General features: G+C 48.1%; 1 protein-coding gene across 1 annotated transcript in view; it reads right to left on the bottom strand.

Annotated features, from left to right (window-relative positions):
* Window positions 1–18,448, bottom strand: part of papss2b (3'-phosphoadenosine 5'-phosphosulfate synthase 2b) — a 98,235-nt gene that overhangs the window by 59,177 nt on the left and 20,610 nt on the right. The window contains exons 2-3 of the mRNA XM_072478956.1: window positions 1,049–1,163; window positions 439–674 (exon numbers count right to left, since the gene is read on the bottom strand). Of these exons, the coding sequence (XP_072335057.1) occupies window positions 439–674; window positions 1,049–1,163 (351 nt within the window). The remainder of the gene's footprint in view (window positions 1–438; window positions 675–1,048; window positions 1,164–18,448) is intronic.

The raw sequence follows: 18,448 nt of genomic DNA, 5'->3' as shown, positions 1-18,448 counted from the left end.
CAAATTGCTTCTTCCTGCATCTGTTGGTGAGAGCCTTGGACAGTAGGTTTTTTTAAACTGACAATCATTTTCTCATCTGTCAATCAATTTGCTACCTACAGTCATTTATCAAATATACAATTCGGACTGTATGGATCAATGAAATGGATAAGCCCAACGTTGGTTAAAATATTTCTAAAATAAGTGAATCTTTTTGAGACTGAAGGAAAGATTACAGAAAGATGCCATTTGGTTCTATAGAGCACCAATCAAGGAAACCAGGTAGTCAGGGTTGAAATTCAAGTCAGTCACAGTTTAATGCACCTACGTTGGATTAGAGGTTCTTTAAAGAGGATGACGGTCAATACTTTATATCATTCAGCCATCTAGCTAGAGATTGGAGGCTGGAATTAATTTATAAAATGGAACATGTCAGTTCCTTCTTTGTAATTAACTTACCTTGGCAAATGGAGAAATAAAACTAGTGATACAGACTAGGCCAGCATCTGCAAACAATTTGGCCACCTCAGCAATACGCCGGATATTCTCCTCACGATCCTCAGAGGTGAAACCGAGGTTTTTGTTGAGCCCTTGTCTGATATTATCTCCATCCAAAGAGTAACAAGGAATACCATGGGTTACCAAGTACTCCTCCAATGCAAATCCAATTGTGGTCTTTCCAGCGCCTGATAGACCTGAATAGAAAATATTGATGTCAATTAAGTTGGAATGAGCTTCCTAAAAGAAAGGTCTAAAGGGGAACACCGCTTCTGTATTGTCTAACACGCCCACTGTGAAAGCCAATGATACCAGCGCCATTACCCTTGGCAGTTTTCCCCTGTCTATTAATTTGATTCCCACTTCTGCTGCAATCTGAGATTGGCTGCAACCAGGAGCAGAAACAGTACTGCACTTGCAAGTCTAAACCTATTGGAAGAGAATTTTACTTATTGTGTGTGGAAATGATGGGATTAATGAAAATGTTCCGGGGTGAAGTATGTGATATCCATATCATGGTCATATTGGTGAATTGACATGCAATTGTAAATAATCTTAGATAGCATGTTACCTGTCAGCCAGACAGTGCAGCCACGGAACCCACTACGAGTGCCAACAATTTGGCCTCTCTTGCTTCGACTAACGTGATGGGATTGATAGACCACATTGGTGGATTTCTGAATTTCCTGTAAGAATAGAAAATGTTATGTGTTGGCAATTTTACGACAAGGCATTTGACCAGGCAACCGAAGAACTACAATAAGAAAGTAAAAAAAGGAAAGAAGCCCACATCCCTAAATAAATGAATAAATCACACTTTGTACTGTCTTTTAATGGATAATACTGGGAAAAGAACGATTGAGAACTTTGTTTAAACTTGTCCGAGTCGATTAACAAAAAACAGGATATGGTTCATTAGAAGCTGCTGTTCTCATATGTTCGCTTATTAAACTTTATCCTGTAAACTGGTACAAAAGAAACCTTGGACGATTACCACGCTTACTGCAAGCCACATGCAAATATAAAACCTTCAATAGCTCTCCCTTCTGAGTTCGAATTAATTTGCCATGTAGTGAACAACAGAAGACCAAATGTGGTATGTTAGCGTAGTTTAATTGGGAGTTACAAGATTATCATCGAGGACATTGTGGACAAGTCAACATTGAGGCAAATGATGTGGCGAGTCTGACAAGACTTCATCCCCACCTCTATTCTCACAGACAGTTATCATGGCGCATTTGCTGTTTTGATTTTAGTTCACGTTCTTATAAAGATAAATTATATGATTGTTATCCTGTCAGTTGTAAATGAAAGCTATAGGCGGGACGGTGGCCCAGTGGTTAGCACTGCTGCCTACGGCACTGAGGACCCAGATTCGATCCCGGCCCCGGGTCACTGTCTGTGTGGAGTTTGTACATTCTCCCAGTGTCTGCATGGGTTTCACTCCCACAACCCGAAGGTGTGCAGGGTAGGTGGATTGGTCACACTAAATTGCCCCTTAATTGGAAAAAAATAATTGGGTACTCTAAATTTTAAAAAAATTAAGAAAAAAGAAGGAAATGAAAGTTATAGGCAAGTGTAAAACATTTCCAATGTTGGACAAAAGATGCCGATAAGTTAACCCTATCCTATGGCATCATTTAGCCAAGCTTGCACTGGCAGTAATTAGTTGTAGACTAATCCATTCTGAAGCAATAGCTTCTGGCTAATTGTGTGATTCATTCACAAAAACAAGTCTTTCAATAACATGTACAGGGATTTATATTGTGTTTTTATGCTAATTCCTAACTCATGCATCAGTGCATTGCCACAATGCTATAATTAAAGCCTTACTTTCAGGCTGCTGCGTTCTAGAATCAAATCATTATCTATAAACGGTGGACATCAAAACAATCTCAACCAAGGGCGAAATTAGTTTGTTCTTCTAATAAATTAGTTCTTCTTCTAATAAATTCCACTTCCACTTCGTGGGCAGCATGGTAGCACAAGTGGATAGCACTGAGGCTTCACAGCGCCAGGGTTCCAGGTTCGATTCCCCACTGGGTCACCGTCTATGAGGAGTTTGCACGTTCTCCCCGTGTCTGCGTGGGTTTCCTCCAGGTGCTCCGGTTTCCTCCCACAGTCCAAAGATGTGCAGGTTAGGTGGATTGGCCATGATAAATTGCCCTTTGTGACCAAAAAGGGTAGGAGGGATTGTTGGGTTACGGGGAGGGGTGGAAGTTAGGACGTAAGTGGGTCGGTGCACACTCGATGGGCTGAATGGCCTCCTTCTGCACTGTATGTTCTATGTTCCTGGTGTTTCTCCCAATTTATACTGCAACAGAACTAGGAAAATTAAAGCTTGGCTTCATGTTCTGCATAGAATGTGGTCATTCTGAATTCCTGTGTGGTCTAGTGCCCACATGGGTTTTGAATGAGACCTTGCTGTGAAGAAAAAGTCTGCCTGTTTGCCTGCAAAGCAACAGTAAGTAGGCTTCAATAGTAATTCACTGGTGTGAATTGGGCTTTGGGTCTGTGAAAGGCGCTATATGAATGCACAAAAAATACTATAGCCAGAGGTACCATAATTCTATTCACGTTGAACGATAGAAGCATTAGCAAGATAAGTATTAAAATAAATAGCAAAAGTAAAAATATTTTTCAATAGGTTTTTGTAAGTTTTCAATTTATTGACATTTCTCGTCAGTAATTGATGAAGAACTAAGACACTTCATTGTGCATAATCTGTCGTAAGCCTCTTGTTTCATGTTTGAATGAGACAGAGTTTGTGATGCCTGAATATCTTAACTAATACAGTCTTATAATAATAATCTTCATTAGTGTCACAAGTATGCTTACATTAACACTGCAATGAAATTACTGCGAAAATCCCCGAGTCGCCACACTCCGGTGCCTGTTCGAGTACACCGACGGAGAATTCAGAATGTCCAATTCACCTAGCAAGCACATCTTTCGGGCCTTGTGGGAGGAAACCCACGCAGACACGGGGAGAACGTGCAGACTCCGCACAGACAGTGATGCAAGTCAGGAATCGAACCCGGGTCCCTGGTGCTGTGAAGCAACAGTTCTAACCAATATGTTTTTCGTAATTCACTCCAGAAAATAGCAGAGATCAGGGGGTGGTGGTGATAGGACATCTATGTTTGTTTGTTTTTAAATGACAAAATAAAATGAAAGCTTGTACCCCACAGATATTGTACAGCCACATCAGGTATACCATGTAGACGTTTAGTTGCTCAGTGGTTATGTTTGTGAGACTTCAAGCATCTGATCATTTGGTTTTTCACATGATTTAAGGGCAGGTCCCTGGACTTTACCAGTCCAATCAACATTGTTCTGCAGGCAAATGTGTCACGTTATATTTGACTGAATTAATCTTCACAACAGATGAAATGTGGGATCCAGAATCAATGGTTATAGTCAACTCTTATTGGCCACGGTCAGTCTGCTATCTGGACACAGGATGCAAAAATACCTCAGTGTCTTTTGCTTTGAAGTATTTGCAGAAGTTGAATGAAGACAGATCTACCAATTTCCAAGATCTCGGCACTCCTTCGATTCTCGTCTCTTGTGTATCCCCAGATTCTTTTGGTGGGGTCAGCTTCCTGGATCCTGAACTTTGGAATTCCCTTCTTAAAACTTCTCTGTCTCACTAGCTTTCTTGTCTGCTTTAAGACACTCCCTAAAATGTACATATTTAACAAGATTTTGACCACCTGCCTTAATGTTTACTTATGTCTCCGCAATTGGCTTGTGAAAAACACAAAATGTTGTTGTTGTACTGTAATGGTAACTATTGTCACTTTATTTGATTTCTGAGTCACTGTTTCTAACTCAGAAATACTGATGACTTATTCAGTAACTGTTCTGCTCAGTGTTGTTCCTCATACCACACGATTGCCTGTTATCCCAATCCCCAGCTGTAGACAGCACACTGATGGAAAAGGTGCCAAACAAGAGTGAAACAGTAGAAATAAAAGAGGTAAGTAAGTGATAGGATGCACATTTTCAATAAGCAAGAGGAGCTTGATATCGTTGCGATAATTTCAGAAATTTGAGAAGGCGCAGCTGGGGAACAATATATTGGTCAAACTAAGAACAAAGAAAAGGCATTCATTTGAGAGTCTCTGGAAACTGCACAACAAACTTAAGGTAGTTTTCACAAAAGTACTGTGTGAATGGAGGCTATTACTTAAGTAATTAAGAAAGTTTAATCTTACACTGTTCCATTGTCTTTGAATTCTGAAGTTCATGCCTGCTGTGGTTCATATTTTGTTAATTTGAGCATTATAAGATCTAGGTCATACCCCATTACTGTAAGTTGAGCCCTTTTCGTGACAATTAATAGGGCAAAATAATAATAAGCTGTAACAAGTGACACCTATTTCAACAGGTGAAGATTTAAAGGAATTAAATTAGCATTTCTGTCATGAAACAATAATTTACACATCAGGCTATTACTTCTTGACTACGTTTCTCTTTTGAGTAATTCAGTTCATAAGTACAACATGTAAAACGGAGTAATTTTAACCAGGCAACAAGATTTTGTGCTTTAATGGGAACACTCATCCTAAATGAAAAAAACAACCCTCATATTTTTAACATTTACATCTCGCAAACATTCTAGTGGCAAAATATTGCAAAATGGAGATTAATTTGCAAACAGTATGTCTTGGGTGCAATTTAACTGAAAAAACTCAGAGTCCAGTGTCGAGCGCGTTTAGCGTGGTGTTTCCTGGTGCCTGTAGCACCGAGAACGACCCCGCCATTAAACGGGACTTCTTTCATTTCCCGTACGGAGCAGCTCAGCTCGTTAGTGCAGAAAGAGATCAGGGTGCCATTTTTAAATGAAGCCACGATCTCTTGACCTCCCACAGCGACCTCCACAATGCTCCAACATACTGATTAGGGGGTCCTTGAGACCCCTCACCCCACCTCATAAGGGCAGGGCTCCCAGGGCCCAATTCCTGACACGGGCAAGATGCCACCTAAGTGCTAGCTGATGTGCCAGGGTGGCATCCAGGTGGCACTGCCAGGATGTTCAGATGACACTGTCAGGGTAGCTACCACTGGCAGTGTCAAGGTGTCCAGGTGACATTAGCAGTGCCAGGGTACCACCCTGCCCAGAGGCCAACCACCCTGCAGCTTCCGATCAAACGGGAGCCCCCCCAGTGGCAGTATGCCTGGTCCTCATTTGTGGGGACCAGCTTTTTTTTTCCAAAAAATATACTTTATTCATAAAATCTATCATAGACATTACAGAACATTTCGAATTGTCTTGACTGTACATTTCCATCAGAGTTACACATTCCCTTGACTTTCTTCCATTCAATTTTGATAACATTACACCCATAATCGCTCTTTATGTTACAATTCCTTCTTAAACATTTGCGGGGACCAGCGCTAGACGGCACCGGCTTGGAGTCTCCAAGGCAAGGGGATTCGATCCCGGGTGCTGGGTAGATCCGGCGCAGACATATTCAAGTTAAGCTAGCTACTCACTTGAAATGCAAATCCAGGTGGATGGGATCCAGATTGTGACGCCTCGTGAAATCCTGTTGGATCCCGTGAGGCATAATGAGATTTACCGCCATTAGATTGCACCCCATATGTTTCGGCACCAACTGACAGAATTGAATTCCCCACCCTTTCTCTCTATCAACAAATACACCAATTTAAAAAACCACCAAATAGCTACTTATTCACCTCTACCTCTGGAACAATGTTAACTTGGAATAGTCAAAAAATCAAAGGTAGATGAAGCATCAACAATACCTTACATTTGTACCCTGGCCAAGGGGGCTGATAGAATAATTGAGCAAGGTCAAGATGAACATATTAATTAGGAGCAGGAGTAGACCATCTGGTGCTTTGAGCCTGTTCCAGCATTTGATAAGATGACACTGATCGGATTGTAAGCTCAACCCTGCCTTCTCCTGTTTACCTCCTGTAACCTTTGACTTCCTTTTAGACCATAAGACATAGGAGCAAAGTTAGGCCACTCGGCCCATCGAGTCTGCTCCGCCATTCAATCATGGCTGATATTTTTCTCATCCCCATTCTCCTGCCTTTTCCCCATAACCCCTGATCCCCTGATTGATCAAAAACCTATCGATCTCTGTTTTAAAGACACTCAGTGATTTGGCCTCCCCAGCCTTCTGCGGCAAAGATTCACCACCCTCTGGCTGAAGAAATTCCTCCTCATCTCTGTTTATAGGATCGTACCTTTGATCTGAGATTGTGTGCTCTGCTTCTAGTTTTTCCTCAAAGTGGAAACATTCTCTCCAGTCCACTCTATCCAGGTCATGCAGTATCCTGCAAGTTTCAATAAGATCCCCCCTCATCCTGCTAAACTCCAACGAGTAGAGACCCAGAGTCTGTAACTGTTCCTCATACGACAAGCTCTCCATTCCAGGGATCAAGATTCTTCAATCAAGATTATATAGAACTCAGCCTTAATATTCAATGACCCAACCTCCACTGTTCTCTGAGAATGAGAATTCCATACACTAATGACCCTTAGAGAGAAAAAGATTCGCCTCATCTCAGACTTAAATGGGAGACCCCACCGGCGGAACTCTGCGTTCCTGAGACTAAGGGTGCAATACTCCGGAAAGGTTTCGAAGTCTAGTAGCGAGCGGGAATTGCCGTGAGCTTCACGGCGCTCAGCACAGTGCGGCCGGCAATGCAATTCAACGTTAATTGGTTCACTTGACGAGGCCTCACGAGCTTCTCATCGCAAATGAAGGCTCGCCAGCTAATTCGCCAGCCGTCTGCAGCAGGTCGAGCAGCACGTAAGCTGCACATGCTCAGCCAACCCCAGCCAGATCGCAACAATGGCTCCCAGGCGACCGGCCCCGTTCAGAGATGCTGACCTGGGGAGGCTCCTAGATGCAGTGGAGGCCAGGAGGACTGTCCTGTTCCCCAGAGGGTCCCTTAGAGTCAGCCACAAAGCAGCCAGAGCTGCCAGGGATGAGATGCCTGCAGCTGTCAACTCGGGGGGTGTGACCAGCGGGACTGGCCTTCAGTGGCAGAAAGAGGTCAGCGTTCTACACTGAGCAGCTAAAGTGAGTAAACCCCCCCCCCCGCCCCAACCATGCAATCGCCAGCCCTCCCTCCACCCCCATTAACAGCCACCCCAACCCCTCCTTCACATCCCCTCTCCCACCACTGTGCACCACACGTGTGGCTAGCGATGCCCTCTGTGTCTCCTCAGGAAAAGCTCTCCCATAATCGCCAGGAGCGAGCCCAGACTGGCGGAGGGGTGCCAGACTTAAGAATCCTCACGTCCTTCGCGGAGCGGGACTCGGAGGTGACTGGTGTGGCCGAGGACAGATCGGTCACCCATACGGAGGCTGGCGGATGCTGCAGAGGTGGGGAATCACCGGGCCTCACCTGGAGGACCTGTCAAATGTGAGTAGTGATTGCCTTACTGACTGACCCATCCCTCCCACGGACCACATGCCCATTCTCCTGCAGGTACTGCAGCCGACGGTGGCCCAGTCTCCTGGCTCTGAGGAGAACACTTCGGAGGAGAGCTCAGAGGATGAAACCATAGTCACGGCACAGCTGTCATCCCCACCCTCCACCTGCGCAGATACACACACCTCGTTAGGATATGTTAGTGGATAGGCTCCTGGGACACAATCTGGTGAGCACCACACCACTGATGATGTATATCAGGTGGAGGCAGGACCCCCCAGGCAAGACAGCAGTCAGAGGTCTGCTGGATCCCAGGACCCAGGTGGGTCCCAGCCTGATGCTGAGCCTGTGCTACAGAGGTAACAGGAGCCGATGGAGACCAACCTGGATGTTCAGAGAGGGATGTCAGCATCACTCCAGCAGATCCATAGCCGCTTGGAGGAGTCCCAGAGGCTAGGGGCACAGGAGATGGTGTCGGCAATGAGTGGCACCGAGGCCAACACTACCAGGGTAGATGAAATTGGCACCGAGTGAAGGTGCCCAAGGCGTTGTGCAGTCGGTGACGGCAATGGCTGAGAGTCTCGGCAGAATATCCGACTCGCTAGGCGGATGTCACCCAGTATCAGACCGACCGTGATGAAGTGCTGCGGGACATGTCCCACTCTCCGATGGGAATGACCAAGGTGCTGCGCAACTTGTCCGAGTCACAGGTGGGCTTGGCTGAAGCGCTGCAGAGCATGGCCCAATTACTGAGGAGCATTGCTGAGGGCGTCAATGCTATGGTGTGGACCATGGGGAACCACCAGGGCTGGCAGAGCCAGATGATGCAAGGGCAGCTGGGGCTCGGACCACCTGCCCCTCCATCCCAAGGTGCACCCCAGGGCCCAAAGGGCACCGATCGGGAGGAGGGGGTGCTGGATGCCAACTAGGACCCGTCCCTGGAGTGGGGATGGTGACCACCAGCTGCTCTGAGTTCCACCTCTCTGATGAGGTCGCGTCTCGCAGTCAGCACACGGGACAGGGTGGTATGGCTGTCACCTCAGCAGCCACAGCGCCTGTTTCACGATTTGTAAAAGTACAAGTGAACCTTGTCATCGGGAATGTATCTCGGTGGAGGCGGAGAATCATGTAGGCCCCAGAGAATACCGCGATTAAGTCACCGTCAGTGAAGGCCTTTCACCCAGAGACCAATTGATGGTCTTAAATGAATATCCGTGGTGGTGCAGGGGCTGGGGATCGGTTGGTGATGCTGTGCCTCATGCCACTAAGAGTTGGTGGTCTCCAAGCAGGTTTCTCTTCCTCATCAGCATTAAGTGGCCCTGGGAGTGTAGGATCACCCCGACTGAAACAGCACCCGCCCCCCAACCCGTACCCTCTAAAAGAGAGGTTTTGAATCAGCTTATGAAAAGGCAAGGAACGTTAAGACAATGGGGGTGATTCTCTGGCCGCATTGTGCCCAGCGCCTATCCCTTTATGTCAGGGGAGTAGTGCGAGAGTCCCAAAACGGGATTTGCGCTGGGCGTCAAACAGTTTGCACTTCTCTTGGCCCGCTCCACCTGGCACGATCAGGATCTTACCCAGAAAGGTTAGGAACCGAGTCACACCTCATATGTCCAGTGCCCATCTGCCCCCTGCCAGTGCCAGGCTGCAGAGGAAGGGTCGTCCAAGTGTCCTGCGGGTTGGTTGAGCTTGGGCTGGAGGAAAGTGGTGGACTACGGGACACTCCCCCGGGGTGGGGGTCTCGTGGCTGGACTGTCCCTTCCAGTCCTGGAAAACCTGCACATCACTCTTGGCATGGTGATTTTAGGTAGCTCTCTGATCAAAATTTTAATTTTTGACCGTGTACAGTAGCCTTGAAGTAGCCTGGTCACTTTAATGTCCATGCCCTCTGGATACCTAGAAAGTGTCCAAATCACGGCAGTGCTCCATTCTGCAGAAGGGATTCCCCTTTCTCTCTCTCAGAAGCCGCACGTGAGAAGCCCCCTTGAACTGACAGGAAGTCAGCTTCAAGAGGGGGGATTTCCTTTCAGAGTCTATATGAGCTGCAGGTGCTGCCCGACCGCTTTGACAGCTGCGGAGTGTGGTGATATGCATCACTGTAATACACAAGGGGTTAATGTAAATACAGTAAGACTAAGTAAACACTAGCGGGCGCACCAGTGACATCATGACATGCAGACATACAGCTAATGAACACATGGAATAGGACACGACCAATGGGCAGTCAAGACACCCAGAGGTGACACTACCACAAAGGGGCCACCCATATAAAAGGCCAGGGCACACATGCTCTTTCTCTTTCCACAGGCGTCACTCAGAGAGAAGGACAAGGGGCAGATCAAGAAGCATCACACCCACCGCATGGATTAGAGCAGACTGGTTAGTTAGATTGAGTTACTATAGCAAGATTAGCAGGAGAGTCAAACTCAAGTAGGAGAATTGTTAACTGTTCAATAAATGTGTTAAACCTATCTCCAAGTCTGGACCTTCCTTTGTCAGAGCATACATCAAGGAAGCAGCTTATGCTACATGAAGAAGCATAACACAACACAGAGCAAATCAAACGGTTCATGGTTGATACATGCCAGTATCTTTCAAGTACTTTCCCTTTCTCCACAGCTGCTTACTCAGCGCCATGCTTTTAACACTGCATTCATTTCAGGTCTCTGAGCTTTCCTAGAAAGCTCAAAACCTTTGAAATCCCTTGAAATCCATAGGCATTGCTAATGGGGCGTGTGTGTGTGTGTGTGTGTGTGTGTGTGTGGGGGGGGGGGGGCGGGGAATCGGATCAGCATCATACCTGCGTGGTTGAGGGAGGGGGGGGGGGAATATTCCCCTCCCCTCCGCCAGTGCTCTCAGTGATCCTCGACGTGCTTGGCCTCACTTTCTCTACCACTGAATCTCGGTGTGATCCCAGGATGCACATCTTGGGTGGAGGCAGCCAGTTGCTTACCACATCCCGTGGCCTTCGATGCCCCTGGCGGGATTCTGCCAGTTGCTTACCACATCCCCTGGCCTTCAATGCCCCTGGCGAGAGTCCTCTGGGTGCTCTGGGGCCAGAGGGCCCTGCCGCACTTGACGCGGTACATGCACAGGCGTGCCGGACAGTTCCGTGTGCTGACTGCGAGATGCACCAACATCAGAGGGGTGGAACTCGATGGGAGGGGTCCAGGTTGGCACCCAGGGTCCCCTCCTCCCGGTCAGCGCCCACAGAGCCCTGGGGATCACCTCAGGTCAGGCAGCTGGACCGAGTCCTGGCTGCTCCCGCATCATCTGGCTCTGCCAGCCCTGGCTGCTCCCCAATGTCTGCACCATCGTGTTGACGCCCTCAGCAATGCTCCTCAGTGACTAGCTATGCTCTGCAGTGCCTCGGCAGTGCCCACCTGCAACTGGAACAAGCTCCTCAGCACCTCGGCCATTCTCATCTGAGGGTGGGACATGTCACGCAGAACTTCACCAAGGTCAGCGCGGTACAGGGTCACATCCCTCATCGAGTTGGACAGTCTACTGAGGCCCTTAGCCATGGCCGTCTGACTGAGCCACGCCTTGACACCTTCACTAATGGTGAACCAGGCTCTCCACGGCGCTCGGCACCCTAGCAGTGTGGGCCTCAGTGCTACGCATTGCCGGCAACATCTCCTGCACCAGTAGCCTCTGGGGCTCCTCCAATTGGTTATGGACCTGCTGGACTGCGTTAACATCCCCCTCTGAATGTACCGGCTGCTCCCCAACATCTGCATCAGCTCCGGGTAAACCTATTCCAGGGAAGGGTTTGGGGAGGAGGCAGAGCGGGTGGGCCAGGGCACAACACGGTGCTGGGCGAGGATGGTGCCAGGTGCAGGCAGGCCCATGGGGGAGCGGGTGCCAACTCACCCAGTGTAGGTCGCTGCCCTTCTTATAACACTGGATGCCGGTCCTCCTGGTCACATTGACCAAGCTGACAGTCGCAGCCGCTTCATCCCAGGTGGCACTGGCTGCCCTGTGGGTCACCCTCTGGGAAACAGGACATCCCTCCTGGCCTCCTACGCATCTAGGAACCTCCCCAGGTCTGCATCCCTGAATCGTGCAGCCGTTCGTCTCGGCGACATGACTGCGAGCTGAGTGAGGTTGGCTGTACAAAGCAGTTTAAGTGCTGCTCTACCTTGTTAGCGGGGTGCTGGCGAGAGCAGTCCCGATGAATCGGCTGGCGAGCCTTCATTTGCGCCGTAAAGCCCCTGGCTCTCTTTAAGTGAACCAATTACCGGTGTACTGTGGTGACGGTCTTGCCGGGCTGAGCACCGTGAAGCTTGTGGCAGTTCCCACTTGGTACCACAATTAGAAACCTTTCCGAAGAATCGCACCCGTTGTCATTTTTCAGCAGAATTCCACCCAATAGGCTTTTGAAAGAATGTTTCAGAGGGTCTGGACATAACTGTATGATCAATCTTTGATGTGGAGCAGAAGGAGTGGAGACCAAGGAATGATTGGGAATGTGGGGAATGAATGATGTGGGCTGAGATGTTTAGCTGGAAATGATTATCAGGGTGGGACGAGTTTTGGAAGCAATTTTAAAGCGAAGACAAAAAATGCAGGTTTGCTGGAAATGAGAGAAGCAGTGGAAAGTGTTGCGGATAGGCATAGTAAAAGTTTAAAAGGAAGCTTGAATCGAAGAGTGCTGGATTTACAGTCGTCTGGCTGGGCAAAGTGAGGCTGGATTAGAGCATGAGAAGTTGGAACTCAAGATGATAATGACGTGGGTGAGGGATTCAGCATCTGAGTGGTCGGGACCTAAACGGGCAACATTCCAGAAGTGGAAGTTGGTTTTAATGATGAACTGTGTATGCTGTAGAAATCTCAGCTCTGTTTTGAATATGATGCTCAGTTTACACACCATTGGAGGTCTTGTGACACTGCACGACAGAATGTGCGTTAATAAAGCGGCGAAACAGGTTGAGTGTCAAGCAGCGAATCCTTCCAACATGCCAATGGCTGGCATTAAGAACAGGAGAGACTCCCGCTCAGCCATGCTTGATGCGGAGCAGTACTGCTGACGACAATCTACCGACCTGTTCTAGGAAGTATCAGCTACGGAAACTGATGGTAGTCTGCTCCAGCGCACCACAGGGGAGCGGTAAGAGAATTTGAATTTCACATCGTGAGGGTAAACTCAGGAAGCAGGGAGGCTGCTTGAGTCAGCACCAAAACTCATTGGTGGTAGTGAGTAATAAACAGAATGACTTTAGTTATGCTGATGTTGCGCTTTTATAGGCTTTGCCAAGGTTTGATGCCAGAGAGGAAGTCAAATACTAACCTTGGAGTCAATGATGGTGACAGTGAGGTTTACAGTTAGATATCATCAGCTTATGTTTCCCTTCATGTTTGCAAATGCCACAAATGGGAAAGGTGCCAGGGAGGCCCGGCCAACCACACCCACATGTTCTGGGCATGCCCCAGGCTTCGGGGTCTGGGCAGCCTTCTCTGAAAGAATGTCCAAGGTTGTGGGGGTGAGGGTGGAGCCAAGTACGAAAGTGACAGTCTTGGTGCGATGAGGGAGGTGGAGAAACGGACGGGCCATGGCTAACAAAAGGAAGAAAAGGGGAGGGGGGGGAGCAGAGAGGTAAGAGGGGTAAAAAGCCACAAGACCGTGAGATGCAAGGGCACAGAGGCAAGGGAATTAAACTCAAGGGCAAAAAGAGAACTAGAGGGCATAGTAACAAACAGTCAAGCACAAGCCATTGTGCATGGGTGCAGGACATAGTTTAGTTATAGGGGCTAGGGCACAAATCTGTATGCATTTGTTCACATTAAACACCCTTGTCCACTGTTACAACCTGCCTCGGTGCTCTTTCCCATGGGTGAGGGGTGGGCTGATCAGGGCAGGCCGGGGTGGTGGAGGAAAATGGGTGGCCTGGGATCCACACCTTCCTACACCCCCCCCCCACCGACCATCCCCACTACTGCCACCGGAGTAATTTGATGGGACAGTGTGATGGAATGGTCAGCTCGCATACAGGGATCACCCAGGTGGACGGTGGACATGCTACAGTGGGCAGGAGTCAGATATTGGCAAACTTTATGAAGCATCAGAGCTCATCGCAGAGTGGGTTGTCGTCATCCCCCATCCGATGGACCAGATCAGCTCTTACTGCCAACCCAGGGCCCACACCTGTAGGGGGGCAGGTTATGCATCATGGAGGGAGTTGCAGGCGGGTGGTTGCCAGAGAGAGGGGGGCGCGGGTTGTGAGGGGGTGGGATGCAGTGCCCGTGCCCCTGGCCTGTTTCCCTCCCTCCACCACCACCCCCAGTTGGTGAACCTGGAGGCAAGCATAGTATCCTGTGCGCACACACGTCGTGCAGGCTCCCACGTGTACCTGGGCCCCATGTCCTGCCCACCCTTGCCCTCCTCCGTATCCTCCTCGTCGGACCTGGCCGTTGTTGTAGCGGGTCTCCATGTCGGTCTGCGGATAGGTGTTATTAGCCACGGCCGCAGCAGGTAATCCCTGTCACCCAGGAGCCAACCTCTCGGTCGGGGGTGGCGTTTTGAACATGTCAGGAATCGTCAAATGTGCCAGAATGAAGGCATCGTGCACATTGTCTGGGTATTGGGTGCAGGCGTGCATGATGGGCAGCTGATGGCCACATATCAGGTGCACGCTCATTGAGTGGAACCTCTTTTCGTTTGTGTAGAGAGGCCTGACATCTGCAGGTACTCGTAGGAGGACATGCATCCCATTGATCACCCCCTGGACCTGGGGCATCCCAGCGATGGTGGCGAACCCTGCTGCCCGGGCATCTTGGTGGGCTCGGTCCACATTGAAGTGGATTTATTGAGCTGCCTGGGCATATAGGGCCTCTGTGCGGATGCCCACTCGTACAGGCGCAGGGCAGCCCCTCTCGCAGGGCATCCCCACGGGCAGCGGCAACTAGGAGGAGGGCCACCATTGCTGCTTGAATTCCATTGCCCACAGCGGGTGAAAGGCCGGCATGTTAGCATGGTGCATACCCCTGTGACCAACCAGGTCCATCGGGCTACTTGATGGCCGCTGTTGGCACTGCGGACCCCGCATGTCCCTCCCCCCCATCCCCCCCACAATGAGTGTGAGAGTACAATGAGCGTGAGTACAATGAGCATGAGTACAATGAGTGTGAGTACAATGAGTGTGAGTACAATGAGTGTGAGAGTACAATGAGTGTGAGAGAACAATGAGTGTGAGAGTACAATGAGCGTGAGTACAATGAGTGTGAGAGTACAATGAGTGTGAGTACAATGAGTGTGAGTACAATGAGTGTGAGAGTACAATGAGTGTGAGAGTACAATGAGTGTGAGAATACAATGAGTGTGAGAGTACAATGCCTCCCTTTCTCAAGAAGTATATGATCTCAATGTTAGAAATAAAATGAATTGAGGACGAAAGGTGCCTATATTTAAGTTATTGGTAATGAGGACAGAGGAGATGGTTTGTACTAGTTTGATTTTGCTCTCCTGTGCAACAGTAGCAGAGGAGAGAAGTGCCCAATCACTTGAGACGGCGTAGATCAATATGTTAATATGCATCCAGATTGGATGAGCTCCATGTGTTAAGGCATGTGGCCCACAGACATGAGGTCAAGGAGATCCTGTTGCACCATGAGAGCAGTGGGGTGGAGGACTTCAGGAGCATGCACAAGTATATCCAAATGGCAGTGAAGTAGCAATTCACAAGATTCATTGAGCGATGTGGAGCGAGAAAAAGTTGGAGAGACTGCGGGTGAAGGAGTTCCATTCCAAGGACAGCAGAAAGGATGGCAAGAGTCAAGCTTAGCACGCAAAGTTGTGATTTCAATAGGATTCCAATTTGTATGTTGCACCCAAACACTTGGAAGTGAGTTTGAAAACTTGGTGGGTAGTTGCCAGCTAGCAACATGCCCATTTCAGGCCAAAATATTAATCCCAGACTGGAAGTCAATTGAATCGCCATTATTAACTGCATGCTTCCCCAAATTACATTAACAAACTGTGTATAGGACTTGGCTTCAAATTTAGCCCTGACGAACATGCTGAGGAGCCCTTCTCCCCATCTTTTACAAGGTCCCTAGATAAGGGGTTGCTTAACCTCTGCCCATTTCCTTGTGGGTTTGTGTTCACATGATCATCTTGTTCCTCATTTTGTGCGAGGTTGGCAATCTGCCCCAGAAAAGTGGTGAAGCTAGCAGGCATGTAAAAAATTCACTTTGATCCAATAGGGCGAACCTCTTGAGGGAATCACAGAAAATACAGTGCAGATGAGGCCCATCGGCCCATTGAGTCTGCACCAACACACGAAAAACCCCTGACCTACCCACCTCATCTCATTTGCCAGCACTTGGCCCATGCCGTTGTATGATATGACATGCCAAGAGCTCATCCAGGTACCTTTTAAAGGACGTGAGGCAACCTGCCTCTACCACCGCCCAGGCAGTACATTCCAGATCATCACCTGGGTAAAAAAGATTTTTCCTCACATTTCCCCTAAACTTCCTGCCCCTCAGCTTGAACTTATGCTCCCTCATGATTGACCCTTCAATTAAGGGGAACAGCTGCTCCTTATCCACCCTGGCCATGCCCCTCATAATCTTGTACACCTCGATCAGGTTGCCCCTCAGTCTTCTCTGCTCCAAGCCTATCCAACCTCTCTTCATAACTTAAATGTCACATCCCAGGCAACATCCTGGTGAACCTCCTCTGCACCCCCTCCAGGGTAATCACATCCTTCCCAATGTGGCAACCAGAATTGCACACAGTACTCCAGCTGTGGCCTCACCGAAGTTTTATACAACTCCAACATGACCTCCATTTTTTTGGTAATCTATGCCTCGATTGATAAAGGCAACTGGCCCAAATGCCTTTTTCACTACCCTATGAACCTGTCCCTACCCCTGCCCCCCCCCCTCTCTCCACCCCCACCACCGACCTTCAGAGACCTATGGACAAATGGACAAACACGCTAAAGTCCCTTTGTTGCTCGGAACTTCCCAGTGTCATGCCGTTCATTGAATGCTTCAGAGGCTTAAGTTAAGATAGGTTGGTGGAGCTGTGTGAGGTGCTTGTTGGAGACATTTAGGGGAGTTACTTAAACCGAACCGAACCTTGTGGAAAGCTGACAGGTCATATTGACCAGCCATTTTACATCCCCAACTAGACTTTGATTCAGTCAAAAAGGATGTGTAGAGTGGAAACAAGGCAGTTAATCCAATCTGGTCAGCTTCCCAACAGGAAAACATTAACCCCCTCCTGTCAACATCAAGCTCTTCTAGGTCAGGCATAACTCAATCAGCCTCACAACAGCTGCACATCTGGCTCGCCACCCAAGGTGGAGCACCAAGGTGAAAAATTCCATTTCCTTTTTCAACCAGCTTCAGGATTTTCCAAAACAAAAATGGGAACATGTTGCACCCCTCAGCACTGATCTCCTTGGATCTGTTGGGCACAAGCTTTGCTGAAAAACAAGATCCATTTATCAAGAGCAGGGGACAGTGGCTTTCCACTAAAAATTGAACGTTAATACGGAGGTTAATTTTGTGAGGACTTAGGAATTGAGTTGCATAATCTTCACAGTTATTTATAATAGGAACTTAATTAATGGCCTAATCCACGATTTAAAAACCATTAAACTACTTTTTACTTTAATTAAAGTGCCTGACGCAAAATGTTGTCCTATGATCTTCTAAGAGGAACAGTATTTTGAAGGTTAGAATTCAGGACAATATAATAATATTTATTGTCACAAGTAGGCTTACATTAACACTGCAATGAAGCAACTGTGAAAAGCCCCTAGTCGCCACATTCCGGCGTCTGTTCGGGTACACAGAGGGAGAATTCAGAATGTCCAAATTACCTAACTGCACGTCTTTCGGGACTTGTGGGTGGAAACCGGAGCACCCGGAGGAAACCCTCGCGGACACAGGGAGAATGTGCAGACACCGCACAGACAGTGATCCAAGCCAGGAATCGAACATGGACCCTGGAGCTATGAAGCAACAGTGCTAACCACTGTGCTAGGGTGATGTGGACCCACTGCCTTTGAAAACCTCAGGAACGGCTGAGTTACACAGTTGGCTTCCTTTGTGGGCAAAATTATTAACTCAATCTTTCAGGAAACACAGAAACACAGCCAGTAGAAAATGCCTGCGAGGAACTTTGTAAAACTTCCATTTGCGAAAGAAAGAACCAAAATGTTAGGCATTTCCCACTTCCAGCATGAGCTAGACCTGCAGTAATTACTCCACTAACCTTTCGTGTTGGCAGAGCTTGTGGCTCTAATTTTAAAACAGTTTGACACTGTGGTGTGCCAGGTGGATAAAACAGTAAAGCAGTGTTTGAAGTCTTCTTAAAAAGGTATTTACTGCTGATGCTCTCAGCCCTCAATGTAATCCAAACTGAGCAATACTGAATACTTCACTGTTCACATTGTATGTACGCTTAACAGATTCTGAAATCTCATTTTACTCAAGCCCTGTTCGGTGTTGTGCAAATCTGCTGCCTGTAAAGTTAAAAAGAATACCTCATTATTTGGCATTGAAGAAAAAGACCTCACTCAAGTTCGATGCATGG

This window comes from Scyliorhinus torazame, chromosome 16 (genome assembly GCF_047496885.1).
Source record: "Scyliorhinus torazame isolate Kashiwa2021f chromosome 16, sScyTor2.1, whole genome shotgun sequence".
NCBI classification, from domain to species: Eukaryota; Metazoa; Chordata; class Chondrichthyes; order Carcharhiniformes; family Scyliorhinidae; genus Scyliorhinus; species Scyliorhinus torazame.
This window is presented reverse-complemented; position numbering and strand designations above follow the sequence as displayed.